At 42.0% G+C, this 23,238-nt stretch overlaps 1 protein-coding gene across 4 annotated transcripts in view; it reads right to left on the minus strand.

The window, feature by feature from the left end:
- Positions 1-23,238, minus strand: part of LOC137953135 (nuclear pore complex protein NUP160) — a 78,844-nt gene that overhangs the window by 34,436 nt on the left and 21,170 nt on the right. For all 4 annotated transcript variants that reach the window (XR_011112345.1, XM_068800372.1, XM_068800371.1 and 1 more), the window contains 2 exons: positions 21,054-21,211; positions 13,572-13,657 (listed from right to left, as the gene is read on the minus strand). Coding sequence is in view for 3 of the 4 variants with exons in the window: in XM_068800372.1 (XP_068656473.1) it covers positions 13,572-13,657; positions 21,054-21,211 (244 nt within the window). In the remaining variant the exon portion in view is untranslated. The remainder of the gene's footprint in view (positions 1-13,571; positions 13,658-21,053; positions 21,212-23,238) is intronic.

The following is a 23,238-nucleotide window of genomic DNA, read 5'->3' on the forward strand; positions in this document are numbered from 1 at the left end:
AGGTGATATTTCCTTTCACCATTGGGACCACCCCAGAGGAAGCACCGCTTGAGGAATTCCAAACAATTGGCCACGGTGGCAGGGTAATGGAATAAGGAGAGGAAGTAGCTTGGAATCCCATTGAGACAAGATTTAATAAGGGTGAGTTTGTCTGTCTTCGAGAGGAATTTGCCCCACCTAGTACCAAGTCTACCCTCCATCCGCTCAATCACTGGCTGCCAGTAGTGTTTGCTAGAGGTACCATCAATCAACGGAAGGCCTAGGTAAGTGCTTGATGTTAGGAATTAAACGCCCTAATTCTAAACTAACAAGAGCAATAATAATAAATGCAGAAGAAAGGAAAAGCAAGCACGAAAAAACAAACAACAAGATTTGTAAAAGTTCGCCTCAAGGAAAGACTATGTCCTATCTTCCGCCGCTGCAGTAATCCACTATGAAGATGAAATAGTTTACAAGAGAAAACGCACACTTATAGGTGTTTCTCTCTAACCTCTTAGGCTGCAACTCCAGATGCTCCTCGGATTAAGATGATCAAACCCTAATAGCGGCGCCCCTCAACTATAAAGAGAAAATTAGGGCAACCGCAATACAAGAGTAAAATTCTCAAACTGCCCTTAATGAAATAACAGTTAATATATCGTAGACCGGGCAGGGGCTCCGCCTCCACACCCTCGGGAGGGGGACTTCCTGGCCCCCTTCCAACCCCCACAGTGACCTGACCGTGCAAGTGGATCCGCGACCAACTCAGCGTGAGGCGTTAATTAGGGTCCACAACTTAACACTTGAGAGATTGGTGACTCTACGGCCAAGGTAATCAGCCATGGAAGTGAGGGTGATTTGCTCAATGTTATAACCTAAGATGAAGGAGTTCTCTACAAAAAAAATGATGAAGGAGTTGGCGCAACTGACTTTCTAACCAAAAGAGAGCTCAAAGAGGTTCAACAAAGCCTTGTGCCGGACAATTTGATCCAAAGTACCCTCGCCAAAGAGGATGGTGTTGTCAACATATTATAGAATAGAGATGTCTTGATTAAGGAGATCAGAGATGGGGGAGAGCCAACCAACGTTCTTGGCATGTTGAACCACGGTGGACAAGTATTCCGCAATAATGGTAAAGAGCAAGGGCTATAAGGGGTCGCCTTGCCAGATCCTTTGAGTGCCATGGAAATGACCGCAAGAGATGCCATTGAGCAGAATGGAGTAGGACGCCGAGGAGACAGCTATGAATCCAAAAATGGCAGCAAGTGTCGAATCCCATTTGACCAACTAGATGGCCCAAGAGCTTCTAGTTGACGCGGTCGAAAGCTTTCTCAAAATCCAACTTGACAACAGATTGAGGAAGCTATGAACGCTTGAAGTAGTCGAGGAGCTCATGTGTTGCCATAGCTGAGTTGAGGATGTTCGTGTATTTGATGAAGGCGCTCTGACAGGGGTGGATGATCAGTGGTAGGAGGCGATTGGCCAGCAACCCTGCGATAAATTTGTAGGAGCTTGTGGTGAGGTTGATGGGTTTGTAGTTGGATGGAAGCTCAATCTTGGTTTTCTTGGGAATCAAGAAATTGAAGGAAGACCCCAACGCCAGGTACGTAATACCACAGTTGTGGAAGTTGTTGGCAAAAGCGTAGACGTCATCACGAATTGCCAGCTAGTAGTACCATGTAGAACTCCCAGTTGAAGCCATCCGGCCCGCGGCACGGCCGGTAGGCCAGCCAAGGGCAGCAGCGTCAATCTCATCATAGGAGAAAGGGAGCTCCAAAAGATTGGCTTAGTTGGAGCTGATGTTCTGGTATTGAAGGAGCTGAAAAGTTGGCCTATCAAACCGATCCTTGAAGTAGAGGTCTACAAAAAACTTCACGATCGTATTAGTAATGGAGAACCTATCCGAACTCACCCAACCCTCAATGTTGAGGGACGTGAATCAGTTAGCTCTCCTCCGGGCCGAGGCGATACAGTTGAAGAATTTGGAGTTTTCATCTCCCTCGGACAGCCAGCGAAATCTAGCACGTTGCTTCCAGATGATTGTTTCATTGTATGCAATATTTTGAAATTCACGAGTGAGGTCAATGAGAAGAGAGTATTCAGAGTTGGAAAGAGACCCTTGTTCCTCGAGCTAGTAGAGAATGGAAATTCGACTAAGGAGGGAGTTCTTGAAACTAGCAGTAGCAGTGTGCGCTCGGAAGACCATTACTTTAGGCGGGCTTTAAGTAACTTTAACTTGAGCTGGTTGGAGTTGGCATGGAGGGAGAACCACCAATTTTTGAAGTTAAGGTCAAAATCAGGATCCCGAAGCCAAATGTTCTCAAAACGAAAGGGAGATCATCCCCAAGGCAGGAAATTTTTATCGATGAGGATTGGCAAGTGATTAGAACATACTGTGTTGAGCACCTTGCCGGATGTGTTGTTATATAGTTGGAGCCAGATGGAATTTGCAAGGAACCAATCAAGTTCTTGGGAATTTGCAGTGCTCTTGGGAATCTTGAGATGGCAGGCTTTGGTGGGGTGATCTTCGATCTCGGAGGCACATCTATTATCTCATATGTTGGCCCTCTCGTCATTGCTTACATCCCCTAGTGCCTCTAGAAGGAGAGGAACTGCCGGCATTTTGAGTGTGATTTCCGCTCAGCTATTGAGGTTTGTTTGTATTGCTACGGGCTTCATCTCCGCTTGGAGCCACACTTAGAAAGAATTTACATGTCTTTCATGTGCTCCTCTCCGCACTAACTAGAAGGTAATTGCTTAGATGTCAGTTCCTACAACCCCCACAAAGTGGCTGTTTGAATACCCTTTAAGCTCAACTTTGATAGCAGTGCTCTTGGGAATCCTAGGATAGCGAGCTTTGGTGGGGTGATCTTCAATCCCGGAGGTGCAGCTATTATCTCCTATTTTGGCCCTTTCGGCATTGCAAACTCGACCATGGCAGAACTCTCGGGCCTTCTCCACGAACTCCGCATATTTCAGAATCACTTCAGCGGTCCGCTTATTGTGGAAGGGGACTCGAAAGTTGTCATTGGATGGCGCTCTACAGCCTCCTTCCCTCATTGGCATATTTGGCAGCATTTTCTTGATATTATGGATATTGTCTCCTCTATTTCTTGTTCTTGGTCTCATGTACTTAGATCAGCCAATACAGCTGCTGACTCTTGTGCTAAATTGGATCCCTCCTTCCAATCTCTTGTGTTAGGAGAGACTCCCTTGATGTATTTTCTTGCTCTCCTTTGAAATAAAATCATCACCGTTTTTAAAAAAAAAAAATTCAAAGGAAATACCAGAGCTCGCTGATGATAGCATTATCAAGGGATTGAGAGTTAGTTTCTTGAAGGATTGCAATAGAGGGATTGCAAGAAGCCAGAATTCTTCGGATGATAGTCCGCTTAGAATGAGCACAGAGACCACGAATGTTCCATGATAAGATGATCATTGGGGGAGCGGGTTAGGGATTTCAGCAGCCTCATCAGTTCCAGGCAGAGGGCCCGAGTAAACTGCACCAAATATTGCTGCAAGCTCCATCATTTGTTCCCATTCGTCAAGACGATATTTGTGCTTTTCAGATGCAAAGCCTCCACCACGTGTTAAATTTTTTATTTGGTCCGCATGTTGAAACAAAGTCCTTACTTCAGACACCCTAATTCGAAGAGGTGCCCATGTTCTAGACCCTCTTTGCCCTTTTTGCCAAACTTCTCCAGAAACAACCAGCCATATCCTTCTACATTGCGAGTATGCCTATTTTGTGTGGACCAGCCTGCTTAACAAAATCGGTCTCCAATACTGTTCCTCTCAAAATCTCTCTTCAACCATCCTCTCAATTACAAATACCAACTCCCAAAACTCGAAAAATTATTAATATCTTGTTGTGTGGGGCATCTCATTTGGGTATTATGGAAAGAAAGGAATAACCGTAAATTTAATCTAAAGTCTATTCCTGGAGAAACATTGGTTGAAAAAATTATTAGTCAAGTTACTACATGGATCTTATTGCGTAAGGAATTCAGAAATCTTCGAAGATCACTTTCATGAGAACTGGCAAGTAATTGTTGGCATGTCCTATCCAGCTCGCCCCCCTAGGATGGCGATTTGGTCTCCTCCCCTTATAGGTCATTATAAATTGATCTTCGATGGCAGCGCGTTTAGATGTCCAGGCCCAGCAAGTTTTGGTGGTGTTATTCATGATGAAAATGGAGTTCTTCTTTTTTCCTATGCTGGGCCCAATTGGAAATTCAGACTCTACTATTGCTGAATTATCCGGATTATTTAATAGATTTTCAGATCTTTAATAGTCATCTTTCTGGGCCCCACTGTATTGAAGGTGATTCAAAAGTTGTCATCAACGGGTGCGCAAAGATTGAACGTCCTCCTTGGCGGCATTGGAATATGTTCTACAATATATGTAATTCAACTTCTGCATTAAATTGTAAATGGAATTATATTCCTAGATCTGTTAATCACTTAGCTGATGCTCAGGCTAAATTAGGCGTCTCTCTCCAACACCTTGTTGTGGAGGGAGGCCTTGTTTAACAAGGTATTGTAATCTTCATCTTTTTATAATACAGCTTATACATCTTCTTTCAAAAAAAAAAAAAAAAAGATGCAGTGCCTCCACAAATTTCCGAGAGTGCTCTCCTGGAGGGCGGAGGATAAGATTTCCAGTGATTGGATCACTCAGAAAGGTAGTTGGAGGGAGAGGGGCACTGGGTTCACCAGAGGTAGGACGAGGCTGGTGGGTTTTCCCTCTCTGTCTGTAAGTGTTTAGAGTGGAAGTGGTGGCAATATAAGTTGGAGCTAGGGGGGAGAGTTATTGACTGGTAGAGCCAATTGGGGGAGGAGAGTTAGGGTTCATGATTGAGAGTGAAACTAGATATAGAAGTCTCAATGGAGAGATTGATAGCCGGGGAGGATGGTAGATAAAGGAGGTAATTGCTGGAAGATGAAGCAATGAAAAGTTTTTTTTTAAAATGATGCTGAATTATATTAAAGGGGGGGGGGAGCCTTCCCAAACAATGAGAGATTACTAGAAAGTTCCAATTTTAGCCAATCTATCAACCAAGGAGTTAGCTGATCTATGAATGTGATTCCAAGTAGAATAAATTGTAGACACTAAGTCAGCAATACAATCAATGACAGGCCATTGGCGCCAGGGGGCAGCTTGAGATGGAGCACCAACTGATGACGACTTTGGAATCCCCTTCGATAAGCAATTTTCCATGAAGACGATCCTTGAAAATTTGTAGCCCATAGTGGAGGGCACTCACTTCAACAGTGTTGGAGTCGGCAATGCCAACCGGCCCCGCATAAGAGAGAATAATTTCACCACAACTGTCTCTGAAGACACTTCCCGCACCCATCAGCCCGAGACAACCTAAAGCACTGTCATCGAAGTTGAACTTTGATGCAGTCACTAGGGGGAGGTTCTCATACAGCCATAACCGGCATCTTATGGGAACCCCCCATATGAGCCAACAGACTCCAATTTCCTCGAAGGGATATACCTGCTAGAGAGGTAAATTCCTTCCTGGTGTGCAACCAACTAGAGATCAAGCCCACTGCATAAGAGGCGGTGCAATCCGAGGTGCTAGATTTGGAGTTGAATCTCCAATTGTTGCATAAGAGGCAGTGCACCACGGAATATGAACAAGGCAAGCCGAGGGGAGCAACTTACCAATCTAAGCAGGCGACTCACAAGCACCATCTAGCAAGTGCCAAAAAGGTCCTGATGAAGCCCCACTTGAATACCAATCTTCTGAAAAATCACCATCCAGACTTGCCAATAGAAACCGCAATGAAGAAGAACATGCTGGACGGACTCCTCACACACCCCAGAGAGGGCAGGTGCAGTCAAGAGCAGTGAAACTTCTCTTGTGGAGGTTGTCAGAAGTGAAGATCTGCTCTCTAATGGTTGTTCATATGAAAATTTTGATCTTGCTAGGCGCAGAGAGCTTCCAGGCAAGTCGGGATCATCATCTCTTATGTGAGAGTAAGCTAAGGCCACAGAGAATATACCATTAATGCCAGGCTTCCATATCAGCTTATCAAACGCATGCTCTCGAATAGTGATACAATTGAGACTGGATAGAAGAGAGCAAAACTCTAGGGCTTCCTCATCATTCAGCCCCTTACGGAATGGAAGACTCCAAGACTGAGTGCTCCATGAGTCTGCCATCAAGAAAGTAAGGTCCCTAGTGACCCTAGAAAGCCCCGAGAAGTCCTCTAAGAGAGAGCAAGGACTGCACCACTCATCTAACCAAAAGAGGAGAGTCCTCCCATTTCATGTGTAGAAAGTGACCGCTGCCCTGAAGGTAGGAAGCAGCTTGTATATGTTATGGTCCCTAGCCATGGATCTAGTAACTCGACGAGTTGAATATGAATCCAGCACTGTTAGAGGGTTTCTTAACACGTTTTTGTGAAAAGAAACTATCTTTTTCTTCCCTCACACGTTATAATTGAAAATGAGTTTCCTTTTCTCAATTATAGATGCAACCAGCAAGTTAAAGGACTGTTTAAGCACTCAGATATGAAACCCCTCTTTTATGATTCATGTGAAGAGGGTTTTACTTGCTGTAATTACTCAAGAACAACCCCTTTCCCTTTACTGAATTCATTCCCCTTGAAAAGGAGTTTCCTTTTCTTAATTATGAATGCACCAATTCAAGCAAGAGACTGTTTTAAGGATCCAATTATGAAACCCCACTTTATACCTCACATTAATGAGTAGGGTTTCTGAATTCATGCAACTACCAATGTTGAATGTAAAGAGGGCAGTCTCTACCTCTTCTAAACTCGGAAAAGATAGATAAAAATACCTCTTGAAGACCTCCTTCAATTCAGCAACTCGAAAATCCCTTTATTGATGCTAAGACTCAACCAAATCCTCCTTCCCTCACTGCTGGTTCGTGGAAGAGATGGATGACTATTACAGCATGGAAGAGAAGGCTGATTCCTCCTCCTTTTCCTTCCAAGATCTCCTCAAAGACTCCCCAATGGATACAGCAAACCCCCAAGAGAGTTCACACCAAGAACCCTAGAATAGAGAGCCTAGAAGGAACCTAAATTACCCTAGTTTATGCTAATTCCGAACTTCCTTTATTTCTCCATCTTTACCCCTTAAATAGGGTAATTAACATCAACATAGGTTAGGGCTATTAAACCCAATTCTACCCCTACCTTTACGTCTTATTACAAATCAATAAAATTCGAAATTAAAAGCAACATAAATAATAAAAGTAAAGTAGATGACTCAGTCTTATTGAGTCCATAACATCTGCCCCCCCTTGGAGATCGAGCTTGACCTCAAGCTCGGAAGCTGGGTAGACCTGGTGAAAGTTGTCGAGCCGCTCCCATTTTGCGTAGTTGTGGCCGATTGCTGCCCAGTAATGGCATGCAGGGAGATGTCCGGTGGTTCTTCCTCAATCATATCCTCTGTCACCTCGATATCCTCATCTTCAACCTTATCGATCAAAAACAATCTTTTGCACTGATGCCCAACCCGATATGGTTCATCACAGTTGTAACATAGATTCTTAGCCCGCCGTTCTGCCATCTCAGCACTTGTCAATTTTTTTATATAAGGAGTTGTAGGATGACTAGATCTCAGATCCCCTGTCAAAGTAATACCCGGGTTGTTTCTCAGAGGAATGCGCTCCCCTGACCCTGGAGGTCGTCTGTGTTGTGCCTGTTGTCGCAATTCTAAAGCACGAGCTATATTCATAGCGCTGGATAAGTCAACAGGTTCATAGAGCTCCACCTCAAGCTTTAAGGCCTCCGTCAGTCCTGCTGTAAATAGCGCAACTTGCTGATCCACTTGTACCATACTGTTGGCTCGTGCTAATTTTTCCTGGAATAATTTTTGATATTGCTCCACGGCCCCAATTTGGCGTAGTAAAACCAAATCTCCCAAAGGGTTACTGTAAGCCGGAGGACCAAAACGGAGAGAACACAGTCGCTTAAATTCATCCCAATCTACCACCTCGCTATCAACCTCAACTAGCTGGTACCAACGTTGTGCTTCCCCTAGTAAGTGGAAAACAGCTACGTTGACTCGGTCATAGGTTGGGACTCGCTGATGGCTAAAATTTTTTTCACATCGATACAACCATATCAAAGGGTCTTCTGACCCATTATAAGTAGGGAATTCCATTTTAGTATACCTCGGAACAGTGCCTCCCCCCTGGTAGAAGTGTCCCCCCGGAATGAGGGGTCCTTGCTGTCCTGAGAAACTCGTGCGCCTCGGAAATTCATCTCCCCCTCTGTTATACGAATGGTCCCCTCCTCTCTGATCTGGAATGAGGGGTACAGTCCCTCCCCCATGGTTGAGGTGTCCCCCCGGAATGAAGGGTCCTTGCTGACCCGAGAAACTCGTGTGTCTAGTAAACTCATCTCCCCCTCTGATCTGCGAATGGTCTCCCGGAATTGGGTTCTTGCCAGTGCTCAGACCAGTCTCCATGCTATCCATCCTTCCTTTCAAAGTTTCCAAACTGAGAGTGAACTTCTCCTCCAATGCAGCAAATTTCTTGCCAGTAGTTAGACCATTCTCCATGCTATCCATCCTTCCCTTCAAGGTCTCCATATCGATATCAATTTTTGAGAACCTCTCTAGGACAATATCAAATTTTCTTTCAAGCAATTCAAAGTATTCATTGGTGCTTCTCTCTACCGGGTTACCCTGCTCTGATACCAAGTTGTTATGGTCCCTAGCCATGGATCTAGTAACTCAGCGAGTTGAATATGAATCCAGCACTGTTAGAGGGTTTCTTAACACGTTTTTGTGAAAAGAAACTATCTTTTTCTTCCCTCACACGTTATAATTGAAAATGAGTTTCCTTTTCTCAATTATGAATGCACCAATTCAAGCAAGAGACTGTTTTAAGGATCCAATTATGAAACCCCACTTTATACCTCACATCAATGAGTAGCGTTTCTGAATTCATGCAACTACCAATGCTGAATGTAAAGAGGGCAGTCTCTACCTCTTCTAAACTCGGAAAAGATAGATAAAAATACCTCTTGAAGACCTCCTTCAATTCAGCAACTCGAAAATCCCTTTCTTGATGCTAAGACTCAACCAAATCCTTCCCTCACTGCTGGTTCGTGGAAGAGATGGATGACTATTGCAGCATGGAAGAGAAGGCTGATTCCTCCTCCTTTTCCTTCCAAGATCTCCTCAAAGACTCCCCAATGGATACAGCAAACCCCCAAGAGAGTTCACACCAAGAACCCTAGAATAGAGAGCCTAGAAGGAACCTAAATTACCCTAGTTTATGCTAATTCCGAACTTCCTTTATTTCTCCATCCTTACCCCTTAAATAGGGTAATTAACATCAACATAGGTTAGGGTTATTAAACCCAATTCTACCCCTACCTTTAAGTCTTATTACAAATCAATAAAATTCGAAATTAAAAGCAACATAAATAATAAAAGTAAAGTAGATGACTCAGTCTTATTGAGTCCATAACAGTATACTGATTTCCAAATAGGGGATAAGTGACGGGTGACTCCGCCTTCTCTCCACCAATGCCCGAAAAACTGAAGGTAGAATCTAACCATATCTCTCCATAAGTTGTTATGCTTGACATTAAAGTTCCAGATCCATTTAACTAGGAGGGCTTTGTTCATATCCTTCGTAGGCTGGATGCTTAAACTACCCCTACTACAAGGCAAGCAAATCCCCTTCCAACTAACCAGATGATATCTAAAGGTGTCTTCGGAGCCTCTCCAAAGAAAGCGCCAACGAATGGCATCAATCTTGGAGCAAACCAAAGTCGAACACTGCATGAAGGATAAGAGGTAGTTTGGCAGCCCTACCAAGCATGACTTAAGAAGGGTAAGTCGACCCACGAAGGATAGAAGTTTGCCCCTTCAAGTGGCCAATCTCTTCTCGAGCTTCTCAATAAGGGAGGACCAAAGCGCCGCCAAATGCCGAGAGTCAAATAAGGGGAAACCCAAATATGTAGTTGGCATGTTTTCTAACGCACACCTCAAGTAATCAGCCATACCACGGAGGACTGTGGTGTCAATGTGATATATAAGAAGGGTGGTTTGCTTCCAATTGATATTATGCCCAGAAGCCAACTCGAATAAGCCAAGGACCGCTCACAACTTTTTAACCTGGTCCATGGTGCCTACACCAAAGTAAATGGTGTCATCTGCAAACTGGAGGATCGGAACATCGAAGACAGCGCAATCAGTTGTGGGGAGGAGTCATCCCAAGTCCTTGGCCGAGTAAATCAGGGAAGAGAGGTATTCTGCCACCACATTGAATAGCAAAGGGGATAAAGGGTTTCCCTGTTTGATGCCCCGGGATCCCCTAAAATAGCCGCATACAGTCCCGTTAAGAAGAATTGAGTAATTGACAAAGAAGATGCAGCTTTGAATCCAGAACTGACATTTTTCATCAAATCCCATCTTCCCCAAGAGAATATCCAGAAGCTTCCAATTATCTCTGTCAAAAGTTTTCACGAAGTCTAACTTGAGAACGAATCTGGGGAGCTTCAACGCTTTGAAGTGGTGGATGAGCTCATGACCCGCCATAGCCGAATCCAAAATATTCCTTCCTTTGAGGAAGGCACTCTACCCCTAAGGAATAGCCACAGAAAGAACCGCACAAAGGTGGTTAGCGAGGAGACAAGTTATCACCTTGTATGTACTAGTGGTGAGATTGATAGGCCGGAAATCTGAAGGGAATATTGCCCCTTCTTTTTTGGGGATGAAGCAATGAAAGTTAAGAATCAAATAAATCAAACACTGACAGCAGGCTATTAAATTGAAACCAAGTACTTCTTAATCCTACTCCTTTTCACCATGTGAATGTGAGAAACTAAAAAGCAGCTCCAGCTGCTCTGAATGATCAGAACATGTCAGTCAAACAGAGGTATCCCAAATACAAAAGAACCACCATTTGGCAGTCTTGGGATGATGCTGGAAACCAGAAAATCTTCGACCAGGATTCTGCCCACCGAAAATAGAAAAAATAATAAGAACCCTAATGCTCTCTATGAGGAACACAACTTAAGCAAGGTGTGAACTTACAAAACATAAAACTGTTCAACAAAATTCTTTTTTTTTTAAATGTGAGCAATTTTATAAGCCAAAAGGCAAAAATAAACAACCTCAACAAGGGGAATCTCTAACAATAAGAGATTGAAGGGAGAATCAGCTAAGCTATAGCTGATCTAGAAACATGACTCCATTTACATACAAAGTGAGAGAGATCTTTGATCGCATAAAAATAATGCCAAAGAGGCCAAGGAGGAAGCTTCTTTCCTTCACATCAGCAAATAACACTCCTAGAATCTCCTTCAACATGAAGCAACCCCTGAAATTTCTTTTGAAAATTTTTAAAACTTTGGTGAAGAGCAAGAATTTCAGCTAATGTAGAGTCTGCAATGCCAATAGGACCAGAGAAAGGGGCTAAAATATCACCCAATGAATTTCTGAAAACGCCTCCAATACCTGAAGGTCCTGGATTACCAATAGGTGATCCATCAAAATTGAGTTTTATGATAAATGGATCCGGAGCAGACCATTTAACATGCTTAGGAGGATTTACAGAGAGAAGATTAGCTACTACAGAGAAGATGGGTTGTGGAAGTATTGCATAAGAAGTTGTATGTAGAAGCAGTGGAGAAAGACCCTTTTGAGCAAGGTGTCCAAATTAATGTATCATCTGTGTTATTGGGCTTCACTGCGGGAAGGCTTGCAAGGAGATTGGAGGCCAGAATGGCTTTAGGACCAGAAAGATGTCTTCTGAGATTTAAATTTCAGTCCCCACTGTCTGACCATATGTCAGAGATGAAGGCATCAGAATTACCAAAAAGGCTAGAGATTGATTCATGGCAAATTTTGAGGCTAGATTGGCCAGTCCATCAATCATTCCAAAATTTTGTTGAGGTACCATTTCCGACATAGCACTTTACTGCTTTCTTGAAATCTGGAAGAAGTCGAACAATTTTTTTCCAAGCTGGGGAGAGATAATAGAACCGTCCACCAACCCGAATGCTTGTTAGCTTTTGCCACTACTAGAGCTCTCCAAATTAAGGCAGGGTAGAGGTTGAATTTCCAAATCCATTTAAGGAGAAGAGCAGAGTTTGTAGTGGTAGTATCCTGAATACCCAAACCTCCGAGGGATTTAGGCTTGCAAACCTCGTCCCATTTTACTAGACGAAATTTTTTCTCCCCATTTGGCCCTCCCCAAAGAAATCTTCTTTTTAGAAGCTCGATTCTATTTCTGAATGAAACAGGACATCGGAACATCGACAAATAGTAGCTGGGGATTCCATGTAAACAGGATTTAATCAGAACCAATTCGCCAGCTTTAGAAAGGAATTTCCCTCTCTAGGAGGCCAATCGCTCAATGACAGTGTGCCAAGAAGCCTTGGAAGGGAGACGATGGGTCAGGGGGCATCCCAGATATGCTCCAGCAGACATCTCAATTTTACATCCAAGATAGGTTGCCCTAGAGCAAAGCAAATTTTGTTCAATGTTGAAGCTAGTAATGGATGATTTTGCCCAACTGATTTTCTGTTCCGATGAGATCTCAAATAAGTTAAGCAGGGCACTAATGTTGTGAATTTGGCTTAAGGAGCCTTCGCTGAAGAAGATTGTGTCATCTGCACATTGAAGGAGGTCCCTAGGTGTTATTGAGTGATTTTTAATACACATTGTTCAATCATCTTTTTTTTTTTAGAAAGATGAAGTTTTATAATCATTTTCATTATGTAATCCTTACAATAATATGGCATTGAAAAGATGTGGATGGTTTTTCCTCTTCAACAAGAGGGGTGGTTAAAACTTAATTTTGATGGTAGTTTTAGAGGAAATATAGGCTCCACGGAGGAAGGTGAGATCATTTGGGTACAATTATTTGTGTTTTCTATGCTCCCTTTGGAGCGTGTGCCTGTGGGGCTGAGCTTTGTACTTGCTTGTTTTGTTCCTTTATATATTCTTCTTTCTCTAACTGAAATCCTCACTTTACTCAACCCCCCTCCCAACTTAATTTGTTTTTTGAAAATGATGGACTATTAAACTCAGATTTAAATACGTTTTTTTTTTTTTAAGAAGGGTGTGAATATATATTGCAAAAAGGAGAGAATACAATACCTGGCTAAGGTGGCTTTCCTCCACAACAAACTATTGAAGGGAAACGCCCTGTTTAGCTTGTATATCAGCTAAATGATTAGCATATTTAGGAATGTAATTCCACTTACAGTGCATTTGGGAACTCAGATTTAAATACTTCATAATTGTTCTTATTTTGTTTTTGTTTTTTGGTCATATACATCATTGTTGATGTTGATGTTGATGTTGATTTTAAGTTTGCTTCTATTTTAATGATAAATTGAGATGATGCCACTGTTGTGAGAAAAAAAACTAGATAGTGTGCAATTTGGTAAATACCCTCTTTTTCTATAAAAAATACCCTCACATCTTATAGAAGGAAAAAGTTGAATGCAACCACAATTGGCTAGACTTGAATCCAGCCACTTTTCCCTCTTTCAGAAAACTACACATTAGCCCTTAGAAACCAAAGCAGAAAATAGGAAACATAACACAGAACCCAAGGCTCTGCTCTAGGGAAACATACCAAAGTATTCCGACATAAGATTGCTAGTGGAATCAGCTTCACGGCATGCTTCTTAGTGCCAACCCATAACTTCGAGAATGTACAACCTGAAGTCAAGAATTCACAAATAGGCATGCATATTCTATGCAAGAATAAGAATATTCATTCTGAACTTAAAAGTAGCAAGACTCATTTTACAGATTAAACATAAGAAAGGCCTGGTGAATGAAAACATACGAGGAACAACCAAAAGCATACAATTCATATATACCACTCAGCCTGTGATCCATTTCTCTCAACAATGAATCAGTGACAAATGAAAAAACGTACAACCATCTGCTTCAGAAAATAAACAACAACAACAACTTTAATTAACATATACAACAATTTTTATGCTAAAAAAAATAAATGTCAAAATGAATTTACGCTCAGTTGATCTATTTACTGCACAGACATGTGTTTTTTGTATCTATAAATGGAAAGCTTAGATGAAAGGTTTGAAATACTAAACATTTTATTCCAATCTCCATTTCAAAAAAAAAAAAAAAAAACATTTTATTCCAATCTAAGGATGACATAATGCCACCTCACTTCATAAAAAACTTTCCCTTGTATGCATAAATAAGGTGATTCACTTTCCTCAACTAATGCCAATTCTACCCAGACTTGCTACGCACTAACTTATTTCTTTTTTGAAAATGTTGATAATTTTATTTCAAAGAAAAGGAAGATACATCAAGGGAGACCTCCCCTAACAATAAGAGATTAAAGGGGAGGGGAGGGGCCTAATATAGCACACAAATCAGCAGCCAAATTGACTGATCTAAGTACATGAGACCAAGTTCAAGAAATGGTGGAGACAATATCCAACGTATCAAGAAAAATCTGTCAGTGACTCCATGGGGGGAAGGATGAGGTGGAGCACCATCCGATGATGACCTTGGAATCTCCCTCCACGATAAGGGGACCACTAAAGCGATCCTGAAAAATACACCAGCCGTGAAGGAGACCAGAGAACTCAGCAGTGCTCAAATCAGCAATTCCAAGAGGGCCAGAGTAAGAGAGTATGGCAGTGCTAATCAGATCAAAAAACACCCCGCCAAAACCAACCCAACCCAGGTTTCCAAAGGCGCTACCATCAAAGTTCAGCAATATCCAGTGGGAGGAGGTTCCCAAACAGCAATTCAGCGAGGGGTAGAGGTGACGAATATTTGAGCAATAATCTTCCAGTTGGTGCGGACCAGAGAACAAGAAAGGCAAGTGAATTTTTTCCGAATGCGGATCCAAGTAGAGATGAGCCCTATGAAAGTGTAGGAAACCTCTGCAACAGAGCGGAAAACATTCTTGGCTATCACATTGATCCAGCTGGGCTTCGGGATATGGCGGAATACCTAGGATGCTCTGTGGGAAATATGCCAGCTACATATCTTGGGCTCCCACTTTTTGATTTTCAGCCTTCAGCGTCAGTATGGTCCCCCGTCATTGAGAAATTTGAAAAGAGGCTAGCCACTTGGAGGGCTAAACTCTTATCAACAGTGGGGCGCCTCGCTCTCCTCAAGTCTTGTCTGGCTGAGCTGCCAAATTATCTATTATCATTCATGCACTGTCCGGCCTCCGTTTGCTCCAAAATTGATGTCATCCGTCAACGATTTCTATGGAGAGGTTCAAAAGACACCTTCAAATACCATCTGGTTAGTTGAAATGATATTTGCATACCTCATAATAGGGGAGGATTGGGAATCCGGCTTACAAGATAAATAAACAAAGCTCTTATGCTCAAATGGATTTGGAATTTCAACAACAAGCATAACAGTTAATGGAGGAATATGGTGAAATTCTACCTTCAGTTTTCAGGTGCCTTATGGAGAGAGGGTGGCGTTGCTCGCCTCCTATCCCCAATATGGAAATCAGTTTTCAAGCTCCTTCCAGTATTCAGAGATGCTACCTCGTTTCACACGGGCAATGGAATGACCCTTCTCTTCTGGTCGGACGAATGGTGTGGCCCATGTTCCCTCTCGAAGGACTTCCCAAGGTTGTAGAGGGTGGCAAGCAACCTCTCTTGTTTTGTGGCTAATTCATGGAGTGATCACTCATGGAATCTCCCGTTCCATCGGGGATTAAACGATGAGGAATCGTTGGCTTTTTGCTCTCCCCTTACCAAACTCAGCAATACTATTATTCGAGAGCATTCAGTTCATAAGCTGATTTGGAAGCACAGTAATAATGGCCGATTCACAGTCACTTCGGCTTACTCTCATATTAGAAAGCAAGACTACAGTATTCATGAGCACAAGGCGAATTTGGCTTGGAAATTCTCAGCTCCAAGCAAAAAAACAAATTTTTCGTGTGGTCAGCCATCAGAGAACAGATTCTTACTTCAAACAACCTTCATAGAAGAGGCTTCAATGCCCCCAATCTTTCTTGTCTCCTTTGTGATGAGTGCGAAGAGACAGTCCAGCATGTCCTCTTACACCGTGGATTTTCGTGGCAAGTTTGGATGAAGATCTTTCAGAAAATTGGGTTCCAAGTGGGGCTATACCAGAACCTCTTTGGCACCTTTGAGATGGTTTGAGGGATTCTCCTTCCTCGACTGGGTAAGTTAATTCTTTCGGCCTGTCTTGTGCATGTTCCATGGTGCATTTGGCTCGAGCAGAGTAACCGGAGAATCAACTCCAAAGCAAGCACCCCAGACAACATGGTTTCTCATGTTGTTGGCCTCATCTCGAACTAGCTTCACACAAAGAAGGATTTTGCCACTCTATCAGGGGTTTCCCTTCGGGAAAATTGGAATTTGATCACTCATATGTCTGGCCCCAGCAGAACTCCGAATATGGCTATCTGGGATCCTTCCCCTTGCAACTGCATAAAGCTGAATTTTGATGGTAGTGCTATTAGATGTCCTGGGCCAGCTGGAGCAGGTGGTGTGTTCAAAGGTCACTATGGAGACCTTATTCTTTCTTATGCTGGTCCGATGGGCATTGTCGATTCTAATACTGCTGAAGTTAGTGCTCTATTGTTCGGCCTCCAAATCTTCAGGGATCATCTCCATGGCAAGTTAATCATTGAAGGTGACTCAAAGACGATTATTAGTTGGTGTTCCAAAGATAACTTCCCCCCTTGACGCCACTGGCCCATCACTGATAGTATTGCTGACATTGTATCTTCTACACATTGTAATTGGAATGTCATTGCTAGATCAGCCAACCCTTTGGCTAATAAATTCGGAACTTCCCAGCAATCTCTCATTGTTTGGGAAGGCTTCCCTCCTTTGTAATATGTTCTCTTGAGCTTTTGTCTTAATAAAAATCAGCATCATTTAAAAAAAAAAATAGAGCGGAAAGCACAGTCAAACCGTCTAGTGTTCCTCTCCTTCCGAAGGCACCAAGGGACAAAAGCAATGCAGGCAGCTAGTAGAAGCTTGCCCAGGTTGGGAAAGTAAGTTGGGAAAGCAGGTTGGGAAGGCAGGTCCCAAAAGAGAAGTGACACATGGTACTCAGGTCAAGTGGGATGCAAAAGCTGAGTCCCATACTATCAATCATTTAAGTCCAGACCTTCCAGGAGAACCATAGTGAAGGAGAAGGTGACTCACAATTTCAGCCTCCATCCCGCAGAAAGGGCAAAAAGGATTGGGAGTAGTGTTACCATGCCTAATAAGGTTGTTTGCAGTGAGGATCTTGTTGCAGCAAGCACTCCAAAAAAAAAACTTCACCTTGGGTGGGGCCAAGAGGCGCCAAGCAAAGGCTATCGAGTGGAGGGTGGGTGGTCGGGTCCATCCCATAAGATGGCGGTCGGCCGAGGAGACTGAGAATCGCCCACTGTCAACAGGGAGCCAAATCATCCGGTTAGTCGTCTGAGGGCAAACCATTACACTACCAAGACTATCAATCAGGCCACATTCATAAATGGCTTCCACATCAATACGGCCGCGTCTAAGGCAAAGATTCCATGAGCCATTCCCACAAACATCGGAAACAGATAAGTCGCGGCTGGTGGTGAACTGAAGCAGTGGTGGATAAGACGAGGTAAGAGAGCCATCGCCTGACCACCAATCCGTCCACAAACGCAGACTGGAGCCATCCCCAACAAAGAACTGAAAAGTGCGGAATGTGGAGAACAAATGGAGCATGGCCTTCCAGATGGGGGAGAGATGACAACAGTTGCCATCAGTGATCCATCTATCTCCAAGATGCTAAAGCTTGAAGGCAACCATTGGCTTCCACAAAGCCCCCGAGGTAGCATTGAGCTTCCAGAACCACTTGAGCAATACAGCATGGCCCATTTCCTTGGTGCATCTGATCCCGAGACCACCCAAAGACTTTGGCCTACAGGTTTTATCCCAACTAACAAGGTGATAGTGAAACTCGTTTCCAATGCCACACCACATAAAAACTCTTTAACATGTCGATGCACCAGCTAATAGAGGCGAGGCAAGCCAGCATAGAGAGGAAGTAGTTGGGAATACCCGCAAGACATGCGTTTAAGAGGATCAATCTACTCACCTTAGAGAGCATCCTACCCTTACATGTGGAGAGGTGTCGCTCAAACCGCTCGATCACCAGAGCCCATAGTCCCATCCGGGGTCTACTGTCAATAAGAGGGAGGTTAGTCAACAAACTTGAAATTTGAACTTCATCTTCATCTTCTGCTTCAAATTCATTTCATTCATCTACATGAAATTCAACTTCAAACTTGGTGTTAGTGTGGACGAGTTCATGTGCACTAGAAAACAATTTCCAGTGTAAGTGCCCCAAAATGAGAAAAATATCAAAAACAAGAAAAGGAGCAACTTGTAATAGTATACTTAATTAAAACATAATACTTCAACCCCAAATTACGTAAAACATGTTTTTTTTTTAAAAAGAGATGTATATATATAAACAAAAATGCAGAAATTACAAATAAGGGAGAATCTCCCTGACAACCAACGATTGTAGGGTAGCCCCGTGTTTAGCAAGTGCATCGGCTGCCGAATTTGCGGACTTCGGAATGTGAGACCAAATACAACATAAAAATGAACAAATTTCAATAATCTCCCAAAAAATGTCCCAATGGCGCCACAGGAGAGGGAAGTAAAACAAACATGATTACTACACAAATAAGTAATTTGATGTATAATTAAAATATATTAATGTACTAATTAATTAAATTAGATATTATATTATTTAATGATTGCAGTTTATTGTACATTAAAACAGTAATTACGTGAACCAATTAGTTGTGCACATGATTAATTATAATAAATAAATAGGAAAATTTGATCAAATGTTAACTTTAACACACTATATTTTTATATATTATTGCATCGTCCGGAGGAAAAGCAGCACTAGAGGCGGTTGGGGCAAACGAAATTGCCTCGTCCGGAGGAAAAGCAACGGCTAAGAATAGGATTTGCAAGTTTTTTTTTTATATATAAAAAATTACATGTGTTCACACGTGTGAGTTCGCACGCGCTGTGGGACGGGTTGTCAACTTAGGTATCCGGGGGGGTTATGTGCAGCCCCGGCGAGAGCGGTGGCTAGCTGATCTGACTACGGCAACAGTCGGCAGGCAGTGGTAGGGGGGTGACGACGATGGGAGAGGGTTCAGAGCAGCTGCTCTGGCAGGGGTACGATGAGGCGAGGGCGAGGCTACGGGAGTCGACGGCGATGGCGACGGTGACGGGCAGCAGAGAAGGAGATGCGTGGGGGGCAGGATTAGGTGCAGCGGCGGCAGCAGGGGCAACGATGGCGAGAGGGAGAAGGGAGATGGAGGCCGAGAGAGAGGAAAAAAATTTCGAAGGAAGAAGAGACGAGAGAAGAGGAGACCAAGAGGAAGGTGCAAGAGAGAACCAAAAAAAAAAAATTCGACGAGGGTTCGCAGCTCCGCGCCTGCTTCATCCGGATTCCTGAAATTAAATTGTGGAGATGATTTTCGGATTCATCTGATTCAGCAACATGAATCAGACGTTGGTGCTCCACTAACAACGTCAGGAGATGAACTAAGTAATGCAGTTGAAGGTCATCTCCTGCGTCAAGTTGACTAACCCCCCCTTAGGCATCCTACCCTTCCATGTGGAGAGGTGTCGCTCAAACCGCTCGATCACCGGAGCCTATAGTCCCATCCGGGGTCTACTGTCAGTAAGAGGGAGGCCCAAATAGTACATAGGAGCAATCGCAACCGGACATCCCAAAGTCTCTACCAAGATTTGAAGCAAGAGTGGATCAATATGATATCTCATAATGGTCGTCTTCCTCCAGTTTACTTTCTAACCAGAAGTGATCTCAAAAAGGCCAAGAAGGGCCTTGCTACGCACTAACATGTTATCACACTTTTTAACAATGAATTCACCCTCTTTTTTAACAATGAATTCACCTTCTACCATACATTGTGCACTAACGTGGCCTTATTCAGTGCATCATCAAGGCCTTTTGGGCAGCACCCAAGTCTAATTTTAATCTTTTAGTTGTAGAACAGGTTGGATGTTGGGCAATTTTGTAAGAAGTTGCAGTAAGGTCATTACCCTCATAGTTTCTAATGACCATCTTTTATCAAAACTTGGAGTTCCTTACTCTTTCTTGCTTTAAACATTTTTTTTTTTTTTTGAATAACATGTTATCCCCATAACCCTTGTCTAATTTGTTTTACGTCTGATCTGTAGTTAAACTGCAAGTTAACTTGGATTTTATTTGCTCATTGATTTGGAGCCCATACCATATATTTAGGATTACAATCCATGGACAATATCACAAAGGATGAGGTTTTGTGCCAGGATTTTTACAGAGATGCAAAATAGGACAGATCCAAACCCTTTCCTGTTTATGCATGCTAGGTTGCTGCCAACTTCATCTGGTACATGAAATTGAAAAGCAGATAATAAGTAAACTGAAGGGCACTACTGCAGACATCCCCAGTTGTAATGGATGAAAAAGAATTTATGGACAATATCACCAAGGATGAGGGTAGTGCCAGTTTTTTTTTCTTCTTTTCTTTTTTTGTTTTACAACAGGTGCACAATATGATGAATCCAAACCCTTTCTTGTTTCAGCAAGCTAGGTTGCCAACATCATCTGATGTATCATATCAAGAGGCTAATATTATATACACTGAAGAGCACCCACTTCACCCATCAGCAAGCCATTTCAGTTTTGGATGATTTCATATCAGTTTTAATGTACTAGCTTCAGTTATAATTTACAAAAAAATGGGTGAAGAAAAGGGAACTTAGCAAGAAGCAAACAAATATTAGTTACAAACCTCTAAAGCTGACAATCATGAAGAGGAAATAATTCATTTCAGATTAGATAAAAGAAATATTTAATGTTTTTACTTTGCGATAGAAGTAAGAGCCCCACCTTAAATGATGATGGTTATACAGATGCATACCATCTCTCAACAATAATGACAGCATTACCATCTCTCAACATAATAATTTTAGAAAAGATGGAAGAGGTATACGAGATAAAGCCATATAACATGAAAGAAATAGCCAAAAAATCATAGTTAAAGAAATGAAAATAGAATTGCCTGGAAATTCTGGTAAGCTTGTGTTTTGTGAAAAAAGTCTAACACGACTAAGAAGATCCCACACTCGTAAGCACCCATCCCTATGGATCACAAACAACAATTTCCTCCCTTGGATTTCTGATACTACTAAATCTTGCACTGGGCTAACAACCTTTCCCCTGCATTACAGATGTTGAAAGTCATGTACATCAAACTTGGAGAAAGAAAAAGAGAAACAAGACACGAGATTGAAGAGCTCCAAAGTGTTGATATAAACACATTTAAAAGAAGAAAGATATAAAAGTAAATTGAAAGTAGAAAATATTAAATTGTATCATCACCATCCACCATGACTTGATACAATTGAAACGTTTTTTGAGTTTTGATATCCAATTGCCCGCAAAGAGAATTTTGCATCAAATTTCACATTACTTGAGCAATCAATGCACCAAATCTTTAAGGAGAAATTTTTATCTAGCTCCAACCAAAACCATCTTGTGGAGCTTCCCACCTTGGAAGCAACAAACTATGTGCACCAAAACCCAGCTCAAGAGAGAACAAAGATCAAATTCAAATGCCTCTTCTCGGAAAAGTAAATGCAAATTCCTATGCTAGAGAACCACTAGAGCACAGTCATGTCAGTCAAGCTACATTTGAGCTGAGACAAGCTTAGCTTGTGTTAGATTATTCACTTTTTGTAAAATTTGGTGAAGAGAAGATATGGAAGGCTCTCATATAATTCTCACAGTAAAAAGTCTCACAAAGCTAGAATTAATATGGTGGAGTCTTACAAGAGTCTCACAAAATGAGGTCTCATAGAAGAGTCACAGTTTAAAGGAGTTTTAGTTATGTTAGTCTTCTATTTATGTTGAGTTGTTTAATTATGCTAGGACTTATCTTTAAGTATTAGACTTTGGGTGTAATTGGGACAAGGATACTTTAATTGTAATTGGATTCTACTACTTTCCCCTATTATAAATAGGGGTTCATGATCTCAGATTACAATAAGTCAATGAAGTTTTTCTCTTTCCAGAAATTCAACAAAATTGATAGAAGAAAGAGAAGAAAGAAGGAAAAGAGGAGAGGAAAAGAAAAGGAGAACAACGGGACAGAAAACCATTATAGGCAACAGCTTCCTTAGGGGTAAAAAAAACGATAATCACTTTTATTAAGATTGTTAAATTACATAGGCAAGGGTATTTTGGTCATTTTTGCATATCTGATGTATCATAATGTACCAACAGGATATATTCATGTCATATGCCTATGTTACAATTTGTATTAAAATCAAAGTTGTAAAAAGAGAGATATAGAGTGTTTGTACTTAAGAGGCATTTCTGTCCTTTTACTGTAATTTACTTATGTGAATATAAGAGGGATCAGAGTCTCAATATTCGAAATTGATCATGCAGCCTTCCTTGCTGCTTCTCAGAAACCTTTTCCCCTTCGCTTTTTCTTCTCTTCTATCTTCATATTTTCATCATTTTTTGCATTTTATCATGGTATCGGAGCAGTAGCTTCAGTTCTTGGGAGCTTTTACTACAGATTTTGTCTCCCTCTCACAGATTTATCAACCCTAAAGGAAGAACTCAAGTCTAACTCCTCTATGGTAGGGCAAATCTCAATTTTTCTTTTTTCTACTGCCATAACCTCCTTTAGTTGATGGCTAGTGCTACTATTTGAGCAGTTATGACACTCAATTGTCCCTAGGGAACCCTTGCTGAAACTTTTGCTTCCCTAACTGTCTACATCATCTTATCCATGCCCGTATCATCATGCTAAAAGCGATATATATGCTACGTTGAGATTGTTGTTAGCTGTATTGGGATTAACTGAGTTTTTGTGCAATTTGAGAAGAGTGTGCTCTAATTGGAAGTGTGGGACCAACATGCCCTAATTTTGAAATTTTTGAAGTGCCTTCAAATTGAACTTGGTGCTTCCCGTAATCAGTTTTATATGCTTAGAGTATTTTCAAGACTCTAAAGGGCAGAACCAAGCACACAAGTTGTTGCATTTAGACATTCAAGGCCTCTAAGGGTAAGGATTCAGGTTATATTTAAATTACTTCAATCAAATTGAATGGTTCAAATTATAAGAATTGGTCTCAATCTGTACTTATGTACCTGAAGACAAAAAGGAAAGCTAAATACATCAGAGATTATCCACCTACACCTATCACTAAAGATTGGCAAGCCAAAGATAACCA

This window comes from Aristolochia californica, unplaced genomic scaffold, assembly GCF_029961685.1.
Source record: "Aristolochia californica isolate CCGP_79_NKW_82.1479 unplaced genomic scaffold, dmAriCali1.0.hap1 SCAF_16, whole genome shotgun sequence".
NCBI lineage: Eukaryota > Viridiplantae > Streptophyta > Magnoliopsida > Piperales > Aristolochiaceae > Aristolochia > Aristolochia californica.